The following is a 26,842-nucleotide window of genomic DNA, read 5'->3' as shown; positions in this document are numbered from 1 at the left end:
GGTAAGGGGACAGAAGGGCCTTGTCAGTGATACTGCCATAAACTTAGCATCCGGGCTCCTTGGGCTTGGCAGGCTCGAACAGGCATTTCTTGTTCTGTGGGTTCAGAGATGCTCCCAGTGCGTTGGGCACCCCAGATGTTGCTAACATGGATCTGCTCTGGCACATCTGGGGGTGTACGGTTCCTCACGCAGCCTCTGAGCTACCTGCAGTCTCTCCGCCGAGCCTCCTGCTGTGGCCTCCTCAGCCCTCCACGCGCCTGGCTTGGGCAGGACCTAGAGGGACCCCAGGCTGACGCTCACACAGAGCCGGGTTTGCCACAAGCTCTTCCCTCTCCCATAGATGTCTTAACCACAAGCCAGACACCACTCTCAGACACCCCCAAGCCCAAGAGACACAACCACCCAGTCATTTCAGATGGGGCTACTGGACACCCAAGCTGGACTTCCAAAGAGAGTGGCCAAGAGCCAGGATGCCTGGCTGACGGCCTCCCTGCAGACTATCCCAGCGTTGTAGCAGCCAAGAGGGAAGCTGGAGCCTGGACAGCAGGGATGGCTTTAGGAAAAGTTGTTGGCATTTCCCCTCCTCCTCCTGCACCCCAGATGCAGGAGGGGAGCAGGAGCACCAGAGAGAAGTGGGAGGGCCGGCAGGGAGACCGCTTGGGAACATGGAGTGGTTCTCATGTAGTCTCAGCTGAAGCTAAGACAAAGGGTCATCCCATTTTAACATCTCATTACACAGTCAATTACAATACACTCAAATGTTTATTTAGATGGGTGTGTTATGCCTGGTTAAACTTAAAAATATGCCTGGTGCATCACTTTACCCTAAATAACTTGTGTGTGAGAGAGAAAGCTCTATGTGAGTTCAGGCCCAGATAGGAATCAGAAAATCTTCTGACCTTACAGCCAAGACAACTGTATCACACAACGTCTGTATTTGAGAGTGTGCATCTGAACTATTGTCAGTAGAGTATTTCAAAAAGCCTAGGATTGTGTCAGGATTGAAAAGGAAGGTGAACCCATCCTGGAGGGTGATAGAATGAAGCAGTGAGTGGGGTTAAATGTGAGACCTGGGATGGGACTCTGGTGCTGCCCCGTGTCCATTCCAACCTTGGACAGCTCACTAAATTCTCTAAACCTCAATGTCCTACTCTGAAAAATGGGCATAGTCGTGCTTAGCCAGGAGGATCAGCGCGGCCATTAAACGAGATGGCCTGGGTGCAGTGGGGGGCCCGTGGTAAGCGTTCACCAAATGAAGTTGTGGTTATAGGGGTGGACTACGAACTTCTAAAGCTTCCAATGAAGAACAAAGAAACTGACCCCATCTCATGTAGCAGGCTACTAGACAGCAGGATGAAAACTGTCGAGACATCAAAGGAGGCTGGAAGGCTCCCACAGACCTGAGAATGGTCTGGAAAGGGCCTCTGGAGTGTGATACTGCATGCTAGAGACCTGGGTCCTCTGCTTCAAAATGACTCCTTCTGCTGGTCCCCACCGACTGCCAGGACTTAATCCTCCATCATCTCAATTGCTCAGCCATAGTGACAGCCCCCCCACACCCTGCTTCCTTCCAACCCCCCACCCCTGGAGCCTCTGGTTGCTGGGATTCCAGAACATGCTCTGCACTCGCCTCTCTGCGGCCTGGGGACAACTGGGACCCTGTCATCTGAGATGAACCCACTCGTTAGCAGGAGGCTGACGAGAAGAAGATGCTATGGATCTTACAGGCACACCCTCATCTTCCTTCCCACCTCAGCTGGAAGGCTATACAAGACCTGAAAATGTTTTTTCTGTGCCTCAGAATTGAAGGCGGACCAAAAAGCACAGAGTGTTCGGGCCAGTCGAGGCTCTGGGGATGGCAGCTGGACTGATCCAAAGACACAGCTCCCAATTCACAGTGCATGGCCCCTTGGCAACCACAAACCTCAAGGCCCAAGGGAGAAAACCCACTGGGAGGAGGCAAGACTAATCCACAGTGTCAAATGCATTAGGTAAAGAAGCTTCTGATGAGAGAAGCTCATCTTCCAAAGCTCTATGAGAATCTTTTAAATGCACGCGGTTTCCAGAGTAACTGAGAGGAACAGTCACGGTCCACCTCGTCTTTTACTGAGGTCCTCAGCCCTTCCCCCAGATTTACTGCCCTTCCATTACGGAGGATAAATAACTCTTGGAAGGAGTTCTTTAGAGCTCATCTGGGGCCATGCCTGCAAACTAGTATTTTTTTCCTACTGGCAATATAAGATCTAAACTACCACTTCAGAAACGTAATTACTGTTTGCAGCCTCACTAGAAATCACTATTGGTCGAAGCCTTTGTGGATGTGGTAAGCATTACCATATGTCAGGTTCTTAACGAGTTACAAAATGATGGTCTGCAACATGCACACCAAAAAGGCTTTCCCTTTTTGGTTTTCTGACATGTAGAAACAGGCCACATGGATCGCTGAACCTAACGGCATGGGCACATCTCCGTCGTGGAACACAGGGACGACCTGTCTCATCCAGCCACTGCCCACGAGTAAATATCTCTGCTTTAGGATTTGACCTGACTGTGCCTGGTAATCAAAAGTGGTCCTGGAGAAAGTGATCCTGAGTTGTTCACATCTTAGTTATTTTTGAAAAATCACCTATATTTATAGAAAATTCCTAGGTTGGAACATTGGTAAGCATAACATTTTCAGAAATACTTAGAGGGGAAAAATTCTCGCAAACCAGAGTTTCTCAACCCTGGATAATTCTTTGTTGCGGGGGCTGTCCTGTGCCCTTTAGGATGTTTAGCAGCATCCCTGGTCTCCACCCACTAGAGGTAGAGGCCCCACCCCGATTTGTGACAACCAAAAATATCCTCAAACATTGCCAAGTTTTGGGGGGCAGGGGCTGTGAACTCTTGGTTCTGAACCATGGTCATAAGTATCCCAAGAACCCCACAGTGACATTCTGATGGCATAGTGTCAAGGTTACCCACTCCCATGGTTGCCTCCCAGAGCACTCCAGGTGGGTGGGCCATGTTCCTTGTTCTCTGTGGGCTGCCATAGCTTATGGGATTCTTTGTCACACTTCTTCCCAGAGCCTCACTCCAGAGCTGGATACAGCCTCTCAAACCCCTGCTTGATGCTACCAACCGGCAGGCAGACACAGGTGCCCTTTTTATTTTAAGTGTTTTCATTTTGCTACTAATCATTTCAGGGAAACAGATAACTAAAACAACAGAGATGAGAAGGGTTTGAACCAAAGCTTCAAGAAATAGAAACCAACGCCAACTGGCAGGAGCCAAAGGGCCCAGAAACATCTATGTCATGCGCAGGAGGCTGAGGCCAGCTGGACCTCCTTCAGACTGGAAATGGGATCTGGGAGGTGGCCAGAAACCAAAGCAGCATCTCCCCCTGCTTCTCCCAGGGCCACAGGCTTTCTCTTCTCTCTTTCTGCCTTCACCTTCTATTTAGGATCCCACGTGGCCTTCAGGTTGGCTCCTACAGTTTTCAAGGCTTTCAGGGTCCGGATTCCAAAATCCCAAGGGAGATCCTGATTGACTTCAGTTATCTTTTCTTGCCAGACCAGCTGAGTCACTTAATTTCAGCAAGTGTTATTTCTGCAACTGACTATAGAGACATTTATTTCAGGGGTCTTCTTAAAAATTTTTTTCAAATTTTATTTATTTATTCATGAGAGACACACAGAGAGAGAGGCAGAGACCTAGGTAGAGGGAGAAGCGGGCTCCTGATGCGGAACTTGATGGCAGGACCCTGGGATCATGACCTGAGCCAAAAGCAGACCTTCAACCACTGAGCCACACAGGTGCCCTCAGGGATCTTTTGAGATTAAAGTCCTAGATGTCACCAGGCACTTAAATATGCAAAATACTACACAAATGAAGAGTGGAGTTTTTATTTTATGATAATATTACACAATAAATCATGGCATTATTTGGAATTTACACTAACAGTTATGTGAGAGGTTCATAGAGTAAAAAGAGCACGAGACTAAAATAGAGATCTGGCCTTAGACAAGTCACTTCACTGCTCTGAATTATAGGGAGAATAATGTCCATTCTGTCTCCTCGAGAGCTTTGTAGGTGACTCAGATGAGAGAATTGTTGAGACAGCATCTCACAGTCTCTGGCATTATTACAGCCTTTTCTAGTTAAAAAGACAGGTACTGTGAGTTAGGAAGCAGTCAGAAAAACATTTTTAGCTGCAAGCCCAACCGAAGGGGAAATACATGATCTCATATGTCAGGTGGTCCAGAGGTGGGCCTAGCTCCCAGGCACAAGACTGGCAGAGCTCTAGCTCCATTTCTCTGTGATTCACTTGGCTACCTTCCCCCTTTTTGTATTGGCCTTTTCCTCACACTGACTTGTCTCATGGTCACAAGATGGCTGCCAGCAGACCAACAAGGGAGGCAACTTCTCTCCCCAAAAAACAAAAGACTAAGTCTTTCCGTTCTGTGCATCTGATACAACTCAGAACACGGCCCACCCTTAAACTAGGCGCCATCACTTAGGGAGTGTTGCTGTGCCGATGCCTTCAAGTCTGAGGCAATCCTCAGCAAGAGGGAAAATGTATATGAGCAATTCTTGGCTTAGATTGGGAATCAGGATCCACCTCAGAATCTGGGGATGGAGCAGCTTCCTCTGAGTCATCTGTGTATATTTATTCCTTTTATCAAATTGGGGTTGTGTTAAGAAAGAGGAAGTGGAGGCGCCGTTGCTCTGCCTAGGCAGCCAACAGCATCCAGTCTACACAGCCTGATGCAGAGCACATCTTCAAGTAGCCTGGTGCATTCTTCGGAGCCAATGTGGAGAAAAGGCAAAATCTCCCCTGCCTTCCTTGCCTATTTGGCTTGCACTTTTCTCTTGGCATTTCTTTAAGATAAAAGAAGGCTCAGTCGGTTAAGCATCTGACTCTTGATTTTGGCTCAGGTCATGATCTCAGGGTTGTGAGACTGAGCCTTGTATTGTGCCCCGTGCTGGGCATGGAGCCTGCTTAAGATTCTCTCTCCCCCCTCCCCCTTCCACCCCCTCTAAAATTAGTAAATAAATCTTAAAAAATAAAAAAAGATTAAAGAAGGAAGGAATTGGAAACGGAAAGAGAGAAAAACTACCATGCTTTCTGACTCACTCCTATGTGCTCTTCCATCCTGTGCCCCTTCCCGCTCCTTCACAAAATCCTAGGGGATTGTAATAGTGACTGCTGGTGTCATGGCAACAGGAAATGCAGTGTTTCAGGCCCAACCCAGAGGAATACGATCTATGTGAAAGTTTATACGCAGATTGAGGCTGCCTCCATATTGTAAAGGCCCCTCCTAGGACTCCTTCCTTTTTCAGACCTTGTTAGATCAACCCACATCCATTGACAAACAACTGAGGCTTTATATCAGGCAGAGATGGAGAAAGCAAGGCTGCAGATGTGGCCTCTCCCCATTCAGAGATGTCTGTCCTCAGGGAATTTCTGGCATTTTGGAAATACAGCACAAGCCTCTTATAACTATTAAATGTTTCCAGATGGACACTGGTTCTTTCCGTTTTGTGGACAAAGAGTGTTATTAGGTGCTCCCCCTTGTAGCGTCATAGATCAGACGAACACCAGCATTGCATCAATCTTATACGCCCACTAGGGCCGATTTTCTGCAAGTGAGGGGCTCAAGTAAATCTCCAGGGGGCTTATTAAAAATGATGAATGCAAAAATCATTTTTAAGTCTTCCATGTCTCCCTATTGCCTAAAGGATCAATTGCACATTCTTCAGGCGTGACATTCAAGGCCAACGTGGCCCCTTCTTCCCTCTCAACAATCTGATTCCTCTCCTGGCCTCTCAGAGCACCTCCCACTTCCTGAAGCTGCTCCATCTCCTGGGTCCTGTCCTTCCCTCACCACTCATTGCCTTCCAACCTGCCAGTTCAACTAATTCAAGCCCCTTCTAATCTCTGTGCCCCAGGCCTATTTGACCATCCACCCCTTTTGCCATCACTGTTTGCTCTTCGGCAGGGATTCTCAACTCTGGCTACACAGGAGAGTCACCTGGGGAGCTTTAAGACAACATCAATACCAACTCAGACCAATGACCTAAGAAAAGATGAGGGAAGTGCACTTGCTTATTATGAAACAACCATAGTAAGTGGTGAAATGCAAATGTAAGGCTCTGGACTCAGGATGACTGATTTGAAGTCCAGCTCCTCTTCTGTCCAGCCTTGTGACCTTGGGCAAAGTACCCACCCTCTATATGCCTCCATGTTTCTACCTCTAAAATTAAGGCAGAAAGTATCCCCCGCCTCATTGGGTTGTTATAAAGATTAAACAAATTAATAAATTACTGACTCTTAGCATGTGTTAGTTATGATAAGGGAACATCAGATTCCCTCTAGAAGACTCCAGGCAACAAATGTGATGAGTGGACCTACGTCTTGTTCCTCTCTACCTAGCACAGAGCACATATACAACTTTTTTTGAATGATGAATTGGATGCACAAATGAAGATGAATTTTGGGACGCCTGGGTGGCTCAGTGGTTGAGTGTCTGCCTTCAGCTCAGGGCATGATCCTGGGGTCCTGGGATCAAGACCCATATCAAGTTCCCCTCAAGGAGCCTGATTCTCCTTCTGCTTATGTCTCTTCCTCTCTGTGTGTGTCTCTCATGTATAAATAAATAAAATCTTTTAAAAAGTGAAGGTAAATTTTGACTTTAGGAGATCAGAGAGACTTCTAAGGAAGAGGTGGCATCTGAGCTGAGCCTCAGATAGGCTTGTGGGAGGCAGATGAGGAGTGGAAAGGTATTCCAGAAAGAGCAATAGCATGAGCACAGGACAAGACCCCAAGGTGCTGCATGTAGAAAAAGACCCTTCTCTGACCTCAGGTGTGCTGGGGTCTAAGGAGAGGATTATAGGAAAGAATTGCAGTGTGATAGTTTGAATTGAAGTTGGGCCAATTTCAGGAAGAGTTTTAATGCCTAACTGGAATTCAGGCTTTACTCTGTAGAGGATGAGTGGACGGTGAAGGACTCGGAGAGGGTGAATGGACAATCTGACTCATACTTTAGGAAGCTGGTCCTCCCCAGCTGGAGGGAAGGGTGACCTGGAGCCAGAAAGCAGAGAGCAAAAAGTAGGTTAGGAGATTATTGCAGCTTCTCATTTGATATCATTATCTACGTTCAATCTTCAAAAAAAAAAAAAAAAGGTGTTCTATTAATTTCTGACTTATTAACGTTTGTGCATGAAGTAAGGATTTAAATAGAACAAAACCATCAGACTCACTTCTGTCTCTGATCACCACTTACCAGATCTCTTTCTCCAAAGCAATCATTGTTATTAAAATCTTTAAAAACTATAGGAGAGTACTATAGACCATTGTACACCACCAAATTGGATAATCTAGCTGAAGTGGACAAATTCTAGAAACACAAAGCCTACCAAGACTGTGAAGGAATAGAAACTCTGAATAGATCCATAGCTAGTAAGGAGATTGAATCAGTAATCAAAAATCTGACAACCAAAAGCCCCAGGTCGGATTGCTTCTCTGGTGAATTCTACCAAAATTTAAAGAACTAACACCAAAGCTTCCATACTTTTCCCCAAAAATAAAGATAAGGGACTAAGTCATCCTATGAGAGCATCATTATCCAGATACCAAATCAGATAAAGGTACTACAAGAAAACTACAGTATCCCCTACTGATACAATAGTCCTTATAAATACTGATGCAAAACACTAGCAAATTGAATTCAGCAGCATATTAAAATAATTATACAACATGACCAATGGGATTTATTCCTGGAATGCAAGCATATTTGAACATACACAAAAATTAATTAATGTCACACACCATGTTAATAGAATAAACAGTGAAAAAAACAAATACATGATCATCTCAACCAATACAGAGAAAGCATTTGGCAAAATTTAACACCTGTCATGATGAAAATACTCAGCAAACTAGGAATAGAAGGAAACTACCTGAACATAGTAAAAACCATATAGGAAATCTCACAGCAAACCTCATGCTCATGGTGAAAGACTAAAGGTTTCTCCTCTAAGATCAGGAACAAGGCAGGGATGCCCACCTGTTTTTCCACTTCTATTCAACATGGCACTGGAAGTTCTAGCCAGAGGAATTAGGCAAGAGAGAGAAATAAAAGACATCCAAAATGTAAGGAAGAAATGAAATTATCTCTTGCAGATGATATGAACTCATGTAGAAAATCCTAAAGATTCTACAACAAAATTGTTAGGATGGAAAAAAAATTGTTAGAATAAATAAATGAATTAAGTCAAAGTAGTAGGATACAAAGTCAACACACAAAAAACAGTTGCATCTTTATACATGAACAACAATCTAAAAAGGAAATTAAGAAAATAATTCCATTTACAATAGCATCAAAAACAATAAAATACTTAGGAATTAATTCAACCAAGAAGGTTAAAGACTTGTACAATGGAAACTAAGAACCCTGCTATGACATCCAAAGAAACTAAAGAAGGCATAAATAAATAGAAACATATTCCATATTCATGGATTGGAATACTTAATATTGTTAACATCTAAACACTACCAAAATCAATCTACAAATTCAATACAATACCTATCAAAATCCTCGTGATTTTTTTTTTGCAGAAATTGAAAAAACCCATCTGAAAATTTATATGGAACCTCAAGGGACACCAATTAGCCAAAACAGTCTTGAAAAAGAAAAGGCAAGCTGAAGGATGAACAATTCCTGATCAAGAAAACTTACTACAAAGCTATAGTAATCACAATAATGTGAGATTAGCATAGAGACAGACATATATATCAATGAAATAGACTAGAGAGCCAGAAATTAACACTTAAACATCATGGTCAAATGATTTTTGACAAGGGTGCCAAGACCATTCAAAAGAGAAAAGATAGTCTCTTCAACTCAAGTCTCTTTCTTGCCAGGAAAAGAGATATCCACATGCAAAAAAGAACAAAGTTGGACTCTTACCTAACACCATAAATAAGTACTGACTCAAATGGATTAAAAATCTAATTGTAATACCTTAAACTATAAAACTCTTAGAAGAAAACAGATGGCAAAAGATGCACAACATTGGATTTGGCAATGATTTCTTGGATATGACATCCAAAGGCATAGAAAACAAAAGAAAAATAATTAGTCTTCATGAAAACTTTTAAATCTTGCGCTTCCAAGACACTCTAAACAAAGCACAGAAAAAGGGAGAAAATATTTGCATATCATATATGATAAGATTAATATGATCCAGTGATTTCCCTTTGAGGTATAATCATGAAAGAATTGAAAGCAGGGTTTCAAAGAGATAGTTGTACATCCATGTTTGTAGCAGTGTTTTTCGCAAAAACTGAAATGCAGAAGCAACCCAAGAGTTCATCAACAGATGAACAGATAAGTAAACTATGGCTTATATATACAATGTAATATTGCCTTAAAAAGAAAGAAATTCTGACATATGCTACAACATGGATGAGCCCTGAAAACATTATACTATTTGAAATGGGCCAATCACAAAAAGACACTATGACTCCACCTAAGTGAAGGACTTAGAAGAGACAAAATCCTAGAGGCAGAATGCAGAATGGTGGTTGCCAGGGGCTTGGGTGAAGGGGGAAATGGGGAGTTTTTGTTTCATGGGCGTGGAATTTCAGTTTTACAAGACAGAAAGAGTTCTGGAAATGGATGATGCTGATGATGGCATAATATGAATGTATCTAATCCAGCTAAACGGTAGTCTTAAAAAATGGTTAAGATAGTACATTTTACATGTGTGTATTTTATCACAATAAAAAAAATGGGAGAAAAAAACTGAAGAAGTATATAAATATAAGGCAATGTTATTATTTGTTACCAACTTGCTCTTACCTAACTCGGGGCAACAAGAGATCAAATTAAATTGGCTGGCTACTCTACTTACATTAGTATGTATTTTTATCTCACAATCAAGCTTCATTTGCCTAATCAGAGCTTCATACTCAGGATTCCACATTACATTTCATGGTACAAGCCATAAATTCACGAATCAGTAACATATTCTTTTGGAAACTCCCATTGTTTTGTTTCTGTTGGAACCTGTGTGAGCACATGGGATCGTGGGGTTCCAACATTACTGCACATGCCACAGGTTCGTGGCAAAGGACAGCCTGCAGGCACTATGTGACAGTAGTGGTGGCCATCCTCATTCCCACCTCTGGAATGGCTAAGAGACGGTTCAAAAATTTTACACATATTTCAAAAGGCACATTTATATTTTAAGTGTATGAGTCAATAGACCAAGCAAGGAGAGAAATTGGAAGTGGTGAGAAAGAGGCCTGAAAACATTCTGATTCCAAGAGATCAGAGTGATTCTGGTCAGGTTCCATTAGGAGCGAGTCAGCATTTGGGTGGTAACTCCTCCAGGGTTAGAGTGTTTCCTGGAATCCTGTTTGTTTTTATCCACCCCTCCCAGCATGTAAAGATCAGATCCCTCATGTCTCCTAAAGTTGTAAGACTGAAAGCATTTCTCTCTACAATCCATCTTTCCTGTTCGTGGACTATCGATAATACTTATTGAGATATAAATCACATGCCATAAGTTGAAAGTGTACAATTCACTAGTTTTTAGGATATTCACAAGATTGTTTTGTTTCCTTTTTTTAAATTTCCTAGGGAAAGGAGAGAGCCTTAACTACTCACTCACTGATTCATTGTGTATTTATTGAGCATATTAAAAAATCAAATAAAAATCCCTGCCCTCATGGAGCTTGCATTCTAGTGGAGAACACAAACAATAAACAAGTAAAATAAGTAAACTGTAAAGTATGTCAGTGGCAGTAGTGACATGAAAAAAATAATAGAAAAAATAGGGTATACCAGTTGGTGATGGATAGGACATGGATTATAAATTTAAGCTGGGTGGTAAGGGGATGTCTCAGGAGAAGGTAACATTTAAGCAAAGACTTGAAATAAATGAGGGAGTAAATCATGTTCTCATTTGGGGGAAGACATCCAGGTAGAGGAAACAGTAAATGCAGATACCATGAGATGTATGTTCTAGAAGCAGCCAGGAGGCCAGTGTGCCCAGAGCTCAATAAGTGAGGGGCATATGGAGGGGTGAGTGGAAATGAGGTCAGGGGGCCACTTGTCATAAGCCACTTGTCAAGACTTAGGCTTTGATTCTGAGTAAGACCACTTTCGAGTTGTGATCTGAGAAATGCTGTGAACCGATGCACTTTGAACTGGGTCATGCTGGCTGAGGTATGGATTGTGGAGCCAGAGGGAGAAGGGAACAGCCTCATTAGGAGACTGGTTGCAATAATCCAGGTGACAGGAGGTGTAGCCTGGAGCAGATGGCAATGGGAAAGGTGAGAAGACAGGGCCGGTTTCTGCATAGAGTATAAATGTAGACCAACAAGGCTTGGCTGCTAGATAAGATATGGGGAGAGAGAAGGAGAAATAAAGGTGACTTGAAATCTGCAAAGCTGAACAATAACAACCGATTGGTGGGACTGGGTTAGGTGGATGCAGTAGGGTAACTTCATATACTGCATTCATCCCCTAAGAAAGGTAATTGTGTAGGCCTGAAAACGTGTGTCATTCTGGAGCTTCTCAAAATAGTCAAAGACAAACAAAATTTTACTTATCACCCTATTTCTAAAACACAACCCTCCCCCCCAAAAAAATAAAAATAAAACACAATCCAGCTATTTAAAATTGCAAATAGATTGTATATACGGTTTTATTTCTATTTTGAAGCTAAAAACTGTTATCTGCCTATTATGTAACCAATAGTCAACTACCTTTATCAGGAAATTTAACACATTGCAATTGTTGCTGGAAATTAGCAAAATCATCAGTTCCGTTTGAGGCTACTCTTACTGCCCAATTTAATTGTTTGTCATAAAATCTTTCATATACTAAACAGTTTTATTTAAGTTAATTGCATCAAGTACATGTAGTACTACCTCAACCATAATTTTATAATTGCTTTTTGTTAATAAAATCTGCATAGTCCTGAATCTAAATGTTGGATATAAGCTTGCAGTGGACCTAGCCAGTACCAGATTGTGTTTCCAATTCTCTACTTGGTGGCTTCAAAATCAACCATGGAAGATTTACACACAGAAATCAACAAACGCTACAAATTGGGGCTCTCCTGCCCCCACCAGAGAGCACATTTAGCAGCTCACCACTGGGCATAGGGGCATGTAGAGTATGAATGCCAGATTTAGGCTCCACAGTGGTGGCACTGGGCAGAGAGGATGTAGCAGGAGCCATCCACCCCAGAGGGTAGAGGTGCTTTATTCTTGACATTGCTTAGAATTGCTAGCCTGGAAAGATAATAAAGAAACAGACCAACCTTAAGCTTTAAATTCTCTATGGACAATGTTCTTCCTTATTGCTTGTGCCCAGGGCAGATCCTTCCTACCACTCTCACCTCCAATCTGGTCCCACTGACTGTCTGGTCACCATGGGTGTGACATTCAACTTTTCTAAGCCTTAATTTCCTGAAGGGATCATAAATTTACCACACTGGCTTATCGTGAAGATTCGAGACCATGCAGAGTATATGCTCTGTATGTAATGCAAAATGAACAAACCTTTTGGGGTTTCTCATAGCCTCAAGAGAAGGAGGAAACCCCGTATATATCAACAGTATCTTTATATCTACTCTGATTTCCAACTTCTGAGCCCCTGCCAATGCTGTTCCTTCCACTTGAGGTCACTTCTCCCTATTTCTGCATGTTCAAACTGTCTTTCAAAATTGATCTAATTGCTATCACCTCTAGGAGACTTTCTCTTATTCCCAAGGCTGACATAATCTCTCCTTCCTCTAAAATTCCCTTGCTTCTTGGGGAACCTCTGGCACTATCTCAGACCTACTGGATTAGAATCTGCATTTTGACAAGACCCCCAGGTGATTCCTGGGGTAAGATTCAGGAAATCTTGCTCTGAACCACCACCAGTCCTCAAACTTGTCAGCACTTTGGAATTACCTAGGGAGTTTTTAAAAACTTAATGTCTAGATCCCACCTTGAGAGATTCTGATTCAACTGGTCTGAGGTGCAGCCTGGGCAACCAGAGTCTTTTAAAACTCCCAGATGATACTAATATACAGCAAAGTTTGAGAACCACTGGTCTACAAACTCCCCTTACACTCCTTTATGGAGCCTGCACACTTTCTAATGTTATGGTTACTTGTGTCTACGTATGTTTTCCCACTTCTCTTAAACTGTAAGTCTTTTAAGAGCAAGAACTATTTCCTCGCTCGATTTTCATTACCTCCTCCCTAACAATACCTAGCCATATAATAGGAATTTAATAAATATTTATTAGATGAATGATACATGCATCATTTATTTATAATCTAAAAAGGTCCTCTCAATACCATAAGTGTAACTTTTCTCTTAATTTGAAGACTGATTGAACATATTCCTGAAATTATAGAGTTATATCCTCTTCAGTTCTAAGACCAAATCTCTGAAGAATGGGGGCTGGTGACTAGAATGGGTTTTCTACCTAAGGATGGACTGTCTGCGTACCAGTGAGGCTGGACTCCTTAGAGAAAGTTGCAGCTTGGAATCCAGAGACTCCAGGGAGCAGTGCAAAATGAAGCAGCCCCTCCCTACACTCCACACATCCAATTCAGAACTCTTGGCTGAAATGTGATGGTGTTATTGTTTCTTCCTCTCCAGGGTGCCATTTTGATATTTATGGGGATTGTTGTCCTCACTATGAAGGCATCTGTTATTGAAATGTTCCTTGGTAAGTACTTTTATATGTGTATCTGGATACACTTTTAACATTTTCCTAAGGTCCAAAGGATCTTGCCAAGAAAAGGTTTAAACCAAGACAGAACATATAAACAGCACAGCATATCTTTTTATGATAAACATTTTAGAGAGAAGTTTAAGTGATAATGTTAAGTGTAGATCAAATTCAGGATGTACATGTGTATATATATTTGTATAAAGCAAATATATGTAACGTGTATATATATATATATCACACGCATATACACACACATTATCTTGCATTCTTCAGCAACTAGCAAATATTTCAGATAGAGTGTATTTATAGATTCTGAATTTGCGAATCTTGTTATTTATTTCTCAAAAGAAAATTCTTATCACTGACATGGCCTTATTCATACCATCGGTGACTCATGCTTTTAGAGATGAAACCCTTATCCATTATCAGCAGAGAACACAATTTTGGGGAGGCTCTCTAGAAGCAGCAGCTCACCCAGAAGAGAGAAAGGGGTTGATGGGTTTAGCATTAAGCCCAAGGGTAACCTTCTGTTAATCTTGACCCTGCTGCGCCCTGGCCATGTCAGATAGAGAGACTCTGTGGGTCACTGTGATACTATTGCCAGGGAAGACGCCAAGAACTTTCAGGCAGTCTATTCATTTGCTGGGGCTGCCACAACAAAATACCACAAACCGGGTGATTTAAAATGGCACAATTTTATTCTCGCACAGTCCTGAAAGCTAGAAGTCCAAAACCAAAGTGTCAACAGGGTTGGTTTCCTCAGAGGGCAGTGATGGAGACTCTGTTCCATGCCTCTCTCCCAACTTCTGGAGGTTGACTGGCCATCTTTGGCACTTCCTAGCATCACCTCAATCTCTGCCTTCATCTTCACATGGCATTCCTCCTCTGTGTGGTTGGGTATTCCCTTCTTATAATGCTAGTCATATTGGATTAGGGGCCCAACTAACCCAGTACAACCTCATCAGAACTTAGATGATTATATCTGCCACCAACCTATTTCAAAATGAGGTAAGATTCGGTTTTGGGGCCTGGGACTTCAACATATGAATTTAGAAGGGACAAAATTCAACCTATAATGTAGTCAGAATGTTCAAGGTCTGTGAAGAAGGAGTCTACACAGCAGAGTTGAGGAATGGAAGAAAAAGAGGTGACACTGGGAAAGCAAGACGGCTCTCATGTGGTGGAAGGAGACTAGACTGAGAGCCAAAGGGAACATACGGGTTCTGGTCCAGACTCCTCCACCGACCTGCTAAAGATTATTCACCCTGGAAGCTCAGGCTCCTTCATTCCCCTTTGAGAGGCTGCCCCTCCCCCACTCCCCCAATGGTTAGTAGGTTTCTTTTTTTTTTTTTTTTAAGATTTTATTTATTTATTCATGAAAGACACACAGAGAGAGAGGCAGAGACACAGGCAGAGGGAGATGCAGGCTCCATGCAGGGAGCCCGATGTGGGACTTGATCTCGGGTATCCAGGATCATGCCCTGGGCCAAAGGGAGGCGCCAAACCACTGAGCCACCCAGGGATCCCCTGGTTAGTAGGTTTCTTATGCAGGACAGATGGAGAGTCAGGAATAGGAAGGCCTTAGCTCCTGTAGAACACACAAAACGGCAAACCCTGAGGCCATTTCATAGTCTGCGTGTCCCCATATCACAGAACCAAAAAGAGAGATTTGACTGTCCTTCCTTGTCCCCAGCCTCTCACCGCCTGCCTTTCTGCAAAACTCTCTCCCCTCAGGGCTCCTCACTCAGAAGGCGAGAAATCAAAGCAGGCAAAGGAGACTCCTGTCACACAATGCCCTCTCTGTGTCCTCACAGGTCTGCCTCCCCAGTATCTCTCTTATTCATCTGCTCATCTCCATCCCAGGGCCATTTCTGTTACTCTCCTCAGTACTGAGACAGCCTCACTGCCCCAAATCCTGACTCCTTCTCCACCACACCTCAATTAATCTCTCTAGAAGCCATGTCTGATCACTACTCTTGATTTAAACTCCTCAGTGTTTCCCCTTTGTCTTTGGGATGGGGACCACATCTCTAAGAGTGCCTTGCTTGCTGGGGAGGCCTTCCTGATACAGACCTTGCTGTCTTCTCTCCTTGCTCCCCACACAGTCCACTCTGGCTTCCAAAGACCTGAAAAGTACTGACCTTCTCAGTCCCCTGAGGCTCACATCATTTCTCCCTTCCAGCCTCTGACCATACTGCATCCCTGGCCTGGAATGCTCTTCCTCTTGCCCCCACACCCCCACAAGCCCTACTTGTCCTCAGGGAGCTTCCTTCCACCCTCCCTCTGATTAGGCCATCTTCCTAAGGGCTTCCACTGTGTCCTGTATTGATTCTCATCATACCTGCATGGTATTCACCTTGACACACTAGGCTGGCTCCCCCAAAGCTGTGAATTCATTGAAGACAGGAGCTGTGTCTTGCTCATTGCTGCATTTTCAGTGCTCAGCACATCTCACAGGCACTCAGGAAATAATGTGAAATAAATTACTTTCCTCAAGGATGGTAGATTTATAAGGTATCAGAGTCCAACTCTGTACCCAATTCCAATGTGTGGGGTTTTTCTCCATACCACGCAATTCACCAACACCAGTTGGGTCTCCTACGTTTGACTCAATTTTGACACTATCTACCTGGAAACATCATCAAATTCTACTGGCTAAGAGCTCAGTCCTACGAGACTGCCACACACAACCCCCCTGCAGATGCCAACTGCCAGTCCAGGTTGTCACTGTGCTTCTGATTGATTGACTATAAATCAGAGGTTCCCATGATCCCCTCTTTGGATTTGATTACTTTGCTAGAGTGGCTCACAGAACTCAAGAAACCAATTTACTCACCACTCACCAGATTGCCAGTTTATTACAAAGAATATTAAAGAATACAAACTAACAGCCAGAAAAAGAGATACATAGGGCAAGGTCCCAAACAAATGAACTTCTGTTCCCCTAGAGTTTGGGATCCAGCAGAGTAGCATGTAGAAGCATTCTGATTCATCAACATGGAAGCTCTCTGAACTCTGTCTTTTTGTTTTTTTATGGAGGCTTCAGTACTTAGGCATGATTGATTAACTCATTGGCCTCTGGTGATTGATTCAAACTTCAGCCCCTCTCCCCTGCCCAGAAATCAGAGAGTGGGACTGAAACCCTCTATTTGAAGTTGGTTCCCCTGGCAACTAGCTCCCTCATCTTTAGGGGATTCTCAGAAGTTATTACCTCATTAATATAAACTCAACTGTGATTGAAAGGCACTTGTTTTAAATAACAAGACACCTGTCTCACATTTATGGCTCTGATTTCAGGAACAGAGGACAAGAAACCAAATATTATAACAGCAGGTGCCCCTATTGCTCTTATCAGTCAGGAAATTTCAAGAGTTTGGGAAGCTATGACCCAGAAACTTGGCCAAAAGACTCAAATAAATATTTACTATAAACCAAATTCCACACAGTACTATCCAATGATCCCCCCAAAACCATCTAAATTAGTGTCAATTAGGTGTTTAATATTTTTCAGAGCTAGCATGTTTGTTTTAGACATAGATGAATTTCTGATACAGCAGAGTTTTGGAGCACTGCATATAATCAACAACTGCACTTACCAGGAGCAAGTGGAATAAATGGGCTGAGGCAGTAGCCTGCAAATTTCCATTCTGGTTCCAAGTTCTGCCCCCAAAGAAGTGCAGCTTTAGTCAAGGTGTTAACCTTGACCTTTGTTTCTTTTTTATAAAATAAAGGGATAGTCTACACAGCTCCTCTCAGCTTTAATATTCTGTGATTTGAAGCATAATTTTATGATTTATGTGATTGTAGAGAATAAGTTGTCCTGTCTTTGTTATGAAGCTCTGATTTATTTGATGCTAGATGTTTCATTGAGTACATAGAGTACATAATACCAAATTAAATCACGGGGGAGATCTGAACTGCTTTAAAATGATCTGCTTTGTAAATCAGTATTCAGGAAGGCATTGTGGACACCAAAAGAGAACCAGGGCTGGACAGCGTTTAAAGTGATAAAAACAGATTTTAATCAGGAACTACTGTAATAGAGGAGATCTCACTATAGAACCGGGCTCAATTCCAAAGACAACAAGGAACATGGAGATTTCTACCCAAGCAGCAGGTTGTAGGAGTTGGTGGCTGGAAATTACTGAGAGAAGACATCAAGGGTGGGGGATTCTTGCTAAATCTACCTGACATGATTCTTGCTAAAGGCAGACTAGGGTGAATCAAGAATGGGGGATTCTTTCTAAACAAGATTCTTGCTAAAACCAGGTGATGCAGGACCAACAAAGAAGGACACTAAAGCCCAAGTTCAAGGGCCAGTTGAGAAAAGGACTTGGAGGAGCCCCATTAAAGTTTGGTCAAGGATAGAGTCCTTGTCAACACCATTGGAGTTAGTATCTGGAGGGGCTCTGGAAGGATCTAACCAGGAGTTTATGGGCTACACTGGGGCATTTCTATAAAAGTTACTGATACATAATAAGTAAGTACCTCCTGATTTGATCATTGATTAGATATCCTGGCACTTCATGTCTTTTCTTGAAAGAAAGTGAATTCTGATTGTAATTCATTACTGGCCCGGAAAACTGGGATATGAGTGCCCATTAACTCTACTGATGATTTTGGTATGCATCTTTTATTATCATAAGTCTATAGAATTTCAATATGACCCAATTAAAAAACTATTTATCTTGCCTTTTTCTAATTGTAAAGGAAATGTATTCTACATAAAGTATGGGATTTATATATGGAATATACTATAAAATGGGGAAAATATAGAAAATATAAAAATGACAATTCCATCATTATCAACATTTTGGTATGTTTGTTCCACTTATTTCTCTCTGTATATATTCTAATTTTGTCAGAATCATTCTTCAGGTTAGAGCTGAGCACTTGCCAGTTCATCTAATATTCTTTAACACATCATTTGTAATAAATGCTCAGGATACTCCTACTGTTGGGACATTTCCAACATTTCATTATTTCTAGATTGCTGTTATAAATAATGCTGTAGTGAACATTTTTACATAAATTTTGTCTCTATCTCTAATTACAACTTGGGATATATTCCTAGGGGTATATTTCCTGGGACAAAGAATATAACTATTTTTAAGGCTATTGAAATACATTACCAAATGGCCTTCCAGAATGACTCCACCTGCTTAGACTTCACCTGCAGTGTACCTAAATGCCCTAATCTCAAATCCATGCCAGGATTAAATATAATCTTGTGTTCAGTATTTACTGACATGGTATGGGAAACTATCCTATTGTTTGGCTTTAGCTTGTATTTTTTACCATTAATGAGACTGAACATTGTTTTAAGCTAATTCATTTGCATTTCTCTATCCATAAACTATCAGGATGATAATTTATTTAAATTGAATTTTAAGGGCAGCCCCGGTGGCGCAGCGGTTTAGCGCCGCCTGCAGCCCGGGGTGTGATCCTGGAGACCCGGGATTGAGTCCACATCAGGCTCGCTGCATGGAGCCTGCTTCTCCCTCTGCCTGTGTCTCTGCCTCTCTCTCTCTCTCTCTCTCTGTGTGTGTCTCTATGAATAAATAAAATAAAATCTTTAAAAAAATTGAATTTTAAAACAATTATGCATCAGCCATCTTAACTATACTGATGGTTCCTCTAGAGGAAGTGAGAGGTGGGAGGAAATCTTTTATTTGAAAAAGTAATTTCAACATTTAGTTTGTTTTGAAATTTCAAGCAGCACCACTGTCAAAGGATGAGAACTTTATTCAGTATTATTCAGAACTAGAACACTAAATTTTTAACAATTGGAAAGTATTGCTGCAAATTTCGTAAACCATGATTGCCTTGGAACTTTGGACTCTAGACTTAATTTCCTCAAGCCTTCTAGACACTAATAGCCTCAGTAGCCTGATAAAGTGTTACTTGTGGTAGATCTATAGTTCACTTTGTACTTGGAAGTGAGTATCAGCCATCCATCCCCATGCTCTGCCTGGCTTCCTTAGAAAAGCAACACAAGACTGATTTTTTCCTTTCCCAAATTCACCACTTCCAGCATGGTAAGAGAAGCCTTACAGATGAGGAATGAAGACTCTAGGGCACAAGCATATTTTCAGCCTTATTGACCAACCCTCCCCCTGAGGAGTGGTTTCTGGGGAGTTTTAATTAACAAGCATCTAAGCTGAGGAGAGGGCCTCTGTGTACCATTGAAAATAATGACTTTATTAACCACTGTGGTAAAACTGAACCCAGCTATGCATGTTTTCAGCCTGGAGGGTGGTGGGTGAGCAAATGCAAGTGATGGGGAGGTCTTACTGAAATATTTATAGTCCTAATGATATGGAGACTTATAAACCACTTGCCACAGGCACACAGGCCCAGAAGGACAGTTTTTGGTTTTCCACAAGAACTGATACCCAAATGTATTACTATTTCAATTATTTCTTCTAATTAACTTGCTTAATCTTCTTCTACATTTTTATTTAGTACTTGTTTTCTAAAATATTCTAGGATTCGTCATTTTTTGTGTATAGAATGAAGATGTATCTTCACACAGAGGTAAATGACATAGAGACTACTATAAAAATTAGACCTCCAGGACGCTCACACCCACCCAAACCCCAGAAGTAAACAACACCTAAAAAATGTCTGCCTTCATTCCTCTTGGCTAGACTTCTGGTTCGTATTCAGTTTTCTTTCATGTGTCTGTTCTTGCAGGACATGGTATGTCAACTGTCCAGCCTCAGCTAATGGTACTGGTCAAAACTGGGGATAATTTAGGAACTGCATCATTGGTGCAGATTAGCTAGATAATCACAAGATAAATAAAAATTTTCTTAACAAACCCTAGTGACAGTTTACTTCAAAGGTAGTTGCCAATTCAAGAATTCCTAAGTCCATGTATGCCTAAATTGAACATCTATGTTGTGTTCACACACACACACACACACACACACACACACCAGGAAGTAGAATGCCTATTTGATTATCTCTCCATGGACTCTGGAGTGCCAGCTCTACCCAGAAAGTGAGTTTCTCAAAAAAGTAGCTACAATAGAGGCAGGTTAAGCAGTGGGTAAAGTAGTAGGATGCCCAGAGAGGAAGGAAAGAAGAATGGAGAATTGACTAGCCTTTTGAAAGGAAAATATTGCTTTTCCATCTACAGGTAGAATTAGCATTGGTACAGAGATACGATCATTGTCAGATGTTGTTAATAAGAAAATGCTATGAGAGGGCAGCCCGGGTGGCTCAGCAGTTGAGCATTTGCCTTCAGCTCAGGGCATGATACTGTCCTGGGATTGAGTCCCATGTTAGGCTCCCTGCATGGAGCCTGCTTCTCCCTTTGCCTGTGTCTCTGCTTTCTCTCTCTCTCTGTCTCTCATGAATACATTTTTTTAAATGCTATGAGAAATGTTCACAATACATATCAAAATTTTAAGTGGGCATATCTTTCAGACAAGAAATCCTATCTGGTGGGATCCCTGGGTGGCGCAGTAGTTTAGCGCCTGCCTTTGACCCAGGGCGCGATCCTGGAGACTCAGGATGGAGTCCACGTCGGGCTCCCTGTGTGGGGCCTGCTTCTCCCTCTGCCTGTGTCTCTGCCTCTCTCTCTCTGTGTCTATCATGAATAAATAAATAAAATCTTTAAAAAAATAAATCCTATTTGGAAATTTATGTAGAGGAAATAACAAAGGATCGAGGCAAAGATGAATCAGAAGTTGATTAAATTATGATCCATCCATACAGTACAATACCATTCAGGCCCTTAAAATTATTGTGAAGGAACATTTGACGACAAGAAAAAAATGTTTGTATTTTTACTTGTACTTACTTAAGTACAAGTAAGTTATAAAACATTGTAAACACCATGAGCATGATCAAATGTTTGCTTAAAAGTACTCTCATGAATATGTAGATGTATAGAGAAAAACGAAAATGTTATGCTTTTGTCTCATCTATGTTTTCTGCACCGTTCTTTGTGTTTTTTACATTCTTCTATGAGGAACATGCACTATTCTGATAATAAGAAAAAAACTGGTCAATTTTGTTTTGTTTTTTTTTAAACACAAGGCTCAAATTGGTAATGCAACTCAGAATTTAAAAGGATAAAGACGTCCCCCTTCTTGCTCTGTTGTTATATTTCCTGAAGAGAACAGTATCCAAAAGCTGTTCTGCTCCTGTTTCTGAGGAGGAAGGTCATCTACCTGCAGGTGGCCTTGTGGGAGCACAGAACAAGGTGCTGTTACAGTGGACCACCAGAGGTCACTCAGGTCACCCCTCAGACCTTGTGACCAGTCCCCCCCTCTTCTCCCTAGCCCCCTTTCCCCTTGTCTTCCTTTCCTAGACAGCCCTCCCTGGGGCTTTTTACAGATCCCCTCCAATCCACTCTCCTTCCCGCACACACGAACACACAAACACACACACACACACACACACACACACACGTGGGTACGTGCGCACACCCATTACACAGTTCTCTGACCAGTTGGAAATTAGTCATTTGGAAACTCAATGTGGAACAGAGGAAAGAGTGCAAGCAGGGCCTGGTGCTCAGCCTACCTCCATCGTTTATTTCTGGCACCAAGCAGTGAGTGGCTTCTCAGATCCCACATTTTCTCCTTTGGGGAATAAAGAGGGCAGAGTTGGTGTGGTGAAACACAAAGAAGCAAAACAGAGAACAGGTGCCCAAGAGGCATTTTTGGAAGCCTCCTTCAGCAGGAGCCAAGACAAGTACACAAACTATTCACCTTATTTCCCCAGGGAACATTAGTTCCATCCATAAGAATATTGTAACATGTGATGAAAGCCGAGATAAGGGTCAGAAGGGAGAAAGTATTTAGGTAAAATGATATTGACTAGATTTTCTTTCACTTTCTCCATGTAGTTTTGCTGGTGACTGGAATACACTCAAATAAAGATACGACCAAGAAGATTAAAAGGCCCAAGTTCAGTAAGTAAAATTGCAATTCCTTATTAGCGTAAGGCTTGCGTCTCCCATGTAGAGGGCTGTTATATTTGTTTCAGATAATTTGGAAGTCTGGGGGTTTTTCTGTCTTACTTCGATTGCTTTGCATTCAGACTGATGACTAATGATCATTGTTTATCACCTACTTTGTTCCAAAAAGCACTTGAGATAGGAGTGCTGATTTTAGGTGAAAGATATATGGTTCCATTATACTGGAAAATTTGAAAATGCACATACAAAGACCAGGCAACACTATATCTCTATGGCTAGGCTGGAGTAGGTATTTTCTTGCCATTGAAATGTCAATTCCCCATACCAGAAAATTCAGTCTCGCTAATACAAACCAGCCTTCCTTCCAGCATGCTCTGGGATCAGAAGGTAAATCTCACAGAAAAGCCCATAAAGTTTCACATCTACTCAGTGGAAAGAGGAAAAATAAATTTCATTTTTGGATGGTATATCAGTTAAGATTAGATGCCAGAAAATCTACAATAACAATTGCTTAAATAAGACTGAAGTCTCTTTGTCTCTCCTGTAAACATAGTCAGTCTGGGCTTTAATGGAAGCTTTGTAATCTTCAGAGACCCAGGCTCCTTCTGTCTTGTCATTCTGCTTTCCTCAACATGGCTCTTGACTCATTGTCCAAAATGGGTGCTTCAGCTCTACCCATCATGTCTACATTCCAGGCAGTAGGAAGGGATGAAGAAGGATGCAAACCCATCTTCTTTAAAGATAAGCCTAGTATGAATAAAGGACATGGAATCTTTAAAAAAATAAAATAAAAAAAATAAAATAAAATAAAAAATAAATAAAGATAAGCCTAGGAAATCAAATACACCGCTTCTACTTAAATACCACTGGCCAGCATTAAGGGAGAATGAGAAATGTCTTGATTTCAAGCATCTACATGCCTAAGCTAAAAGTAAGGGGTTTGTATTACAGGAAAGAAGGAAGAATGGATCAGGAAATCACTAGCAGGACAGGACATAGATGGAAATGCTCACACTCAAATGGTATAAGCACACTGAGATATCTGGACCTAAATCTGTAGACTTGATGGAGGCCTAAGTTAAGGCATATTTATAAAGGACCATAAGAGAAATGCTATAGATACGGTTAACTTTGTGTGCACTCCGCAACCGAAACTTCTTTGTAGGCATCAAGTCTAGATGATTGAAATCAGCAACATTAATAATTCGAAGTAAAAGAAAGATATTTGCTTCGCACACCATTCTTTTTTCCTTTTGCTCCTTTAAACCCTCCATGTGGGATTTCCTGTTGAAATGAGACCAAAAGGGCAGCCAGCCACAGCCTCCAAGCCGAAAATACTAAAAAAGGAATCAGTTGCTTATTTATTCCTGTCAGTACCAAGAGCCAAGAGAATCAGCCCAGGGGCAGATGTGTGTTCAAAACAATGATTGGGTTAATATGGAGACAAATGCACACCCAAGTATGAATTCCTTTGGGCTGTTCCCAGTATCTTCATTAACTCATATACAAAAATCTTGAAAAGGTCCATGATTACCATGACAACGGTTTTCAGTGACTATGAAAGGCTGTGCTAAATGACCCAAGGGCAAACCTCTTTGAGAGATCTCAAATGGATTGAGTTTCTGATATGCTAAATTCTAACCTTATACTCAAAATCTCCCTGGTGATACAGCACATTTGAATCAATAAATGCATGAGGCCTTTTCTCTAATTAGAAACTCTGGCACAATCATTAAATAAGTGGGGGGGAGGGGTGGAGATACAATGAAGGTAATAGGATATTCCCAAACCATGGCAGTATCTGATTCTTTACCTCAGGAGTATTTCCAACTGACTGTCTATAGCTTGAGGCCAAAGCAGTTTTTCTTTTTTTTTTCAAGGTTGCCAGTCTGCCACTAAGGTCCAGGTGACTGATGGCAAGGAGGCATGCCATTCATTAATTTTATAAGTATTTATTGGGTGCCCACCAAGTATCAGGTACCATATATGATACAACAGTGATTATGACTCTGTCTTTGCCCTCACAGAGATCAAAATCTAGAACGAAAGACAAGTCACCAGGCAGCAAAAGGTACTCCAAGAATGTGGAGGAGAAGCTGTATATCTGGGAGGGCTTCCTGGAGGAAGCAACCTATCTACACTGATATTTGAAGACCAAATAGGTATAGACTGGCAGAAATGAGGAGAAAAGAGTGTTACAAGCAGAGAGAAAAACAGCATGCCCAAAACCTAAAGAGTGGAAAGAGCTAAAAAGCAGTCCAATATGACTGAAATATAGAGTAGAAAGTAAATGTATTGAGACTGAGATGGAGGGGTAAGCAGGTGTCAGATCATGGAGAGCTTTGTTACCACCACGTCCAGGAATCGGACTTCCTGATGAGGGTAATGGGAATATCTCAGTACAGTTATTTTGATATAATTCGCATAAATCCAAAGGGGATTTTTGGGAGAACATGGGGTGGCTCTTGGGGTGGCAGCTGGAACTCCCTGGAACTGTTCCACCGATGAAAAGTCCTCAAGAATCAGTACTTCTGCTTCTCTCTATTGCCTCACTGCTTCCTTCAACTCTCTCTGTGTTCCCTCTCTCCCTTCCCTCTATTTTCCCTCCCCCAACTCTGTGAACACTGTGTTTTTCAATACTGAGTCCAAATTCCTGGGAGAGAGAACCAAATTGCATCATCTCAGGCTACAGGGTGGTTCTCAGAGAAGAGGAAGCTGGTTAGGGTTGCGCTAGGAAAACGAGACCATCCTGCCAACAACAACAACAACACAACCCTTTCTGCCAACAAATGAAGAGAAAGGAGAAAGAACGCAATTTGTTAGAAAACGCATACAGACTTATGTGCATGTGCAGGGACAGTGAAAGTATCTACCAAGTCTGAACACAAAGGTGTACAGTGAAGTGGAAGACAGAAGAATTATATCTTCTCTCATCTCCCTGAGAGATGAATGCATGCACCTTGTGGCTGTCCCCTGTCCACCTGGACCCCCCCTGAGCCCCTCCTGGCAATAAGTATACACGGATCCATGGATCAGAAGGTTGAAGACTTTGCATCATAAAATCAAAAGGTGGGCCCTTTTTCTGGCCCAAATTTCAAGGAGACACCCTACCCTACAAGGAAAAAGTAGGGAGGCAGTGGCCTCTGTCTCCCTCCTCCAGGGAACACTTCATCATTTTACTCTTACAGCTGACATCTCAAAGTATACCTTACAGGGAGCTACTAAAGAGTTTTAAGCAGAAAGGGGAAATCATAAAAGCAAGGCTTTCAACAAATCACTTTGGCCTCAGTGTGAGAACAGACCGAGTCAGGAACCTTCAGTTCCTGGACCAGCAGCACCAACCCTGCCCAGCCCAGACTGTGGGAATCAGGCACGCGTGGGCCGGGGCCCAGCCATCCGTGTTTTAGCAAGTCCTCCAGTCATTCCAGTGCCTGCTGGAATCTGAGAACCCGTGGAACAAAGAGCTATCCCAGATGAGGGTTGCTTCCAGATCCGAATGCAGAATCACAGGTACTCTTCATTGCCCTCTGAGCTCTCTTCTAGCCAGCCCTCTGCTAGCGCCTGTTCATTTAAGACTAATGGTTCTCACCACCCAGAGGAGTGAAGGTAAAATAGCAAGAAGAAAGTAATCTGAGAGTTGGTTAGTGGACACTGCCCCCTACTATGCGTGCAGCGCTGCTCTTGACTCTTGAGGATCTAGTACCCAAGACCCAGTGCCATGAGTTGGCAGAGCCAGATTGGAAATGCATGTCTGTGTGAGGTGCCACCCCAGATGCTTTCCCTGTGCCTCCTCCCAAACTACCAGGACCAAGGAATGAAATACCTGTTGCCTGGAGCCAGAGGAGGGTGTGGGATGAACACAGGCTGACTGAATAGGAATAAAGTAGAAGAGATGTGAAGATAACAGGAAAAGGAGGAACTAGCATGGATATCTTCCTTTGGTCTGGCTGGAAGCCATACGCTATATGAGTGCATCTCTTCGGCATACAGGTAGGGTTACTCTGCTTTAGGTAATTGTCACATTCTCTCCTCCATACTTCTTTTCATTTCTATTTCTTCTCATCTCCTTTCCTTTTTTTCCATCTCTTTGGTCTACCCATGGCCCTCCAGAGGCCCTCATGGACATCACTTAGCTCCACTGGGGGCCCTTTGGACCAATAAGGTAGTACATGTAGAA

The 26,842-nt window shown here is 42.3% G+C and overlaps 1 protein-coding gene across 2 annotated transcripts in view; it reads left to right on the top strand.

Annotated features, from left to right (window-relative positions):
• VIT (vitrin) overlaps nt 1–26,842 on the top strand; it is a 101,455-nt gene that overhangs the window by 8,078 nt on the left and 66,535 nt on the right. For both annotated transcript variants that reach the window (XM_026018949.2, XM_026018950.2), the window contains exons 2-3: nt 13,655–13,724; nt 22,594–22,659. In XM_026018949.2, the coding sequence (XP_025874734.1) occupies nt 13,673–13,724; nt 22,594–22,659 (118 nt within the window). In that variant the 5' untranslated portion in view covers nt 13,655–13,672. The remainder of the gene's footprint in view (nt 1–13,654; nt 13,725–22,593; nt 22,660–26,842) is intronic.

This window comes from Vulpes vulpes, chromosome 8, assembly GCF_048418805.1.
Source record: "Vulpes vulpes isolate BD-2025 chromosome 8, VulVul3, whole genome shotgun sequence".
Lineage (NCBI taxonomy): Eukaryota > Metazoa > Chordata > Mammalia > Carnivora > Canidae > Vulpes > Vulpes vulpes.
The sequence above is the reverse complement of the archived record's forward strand: the minus strand, read 5'-3'. Positions and strand labels throughout refer to the sequence as shown.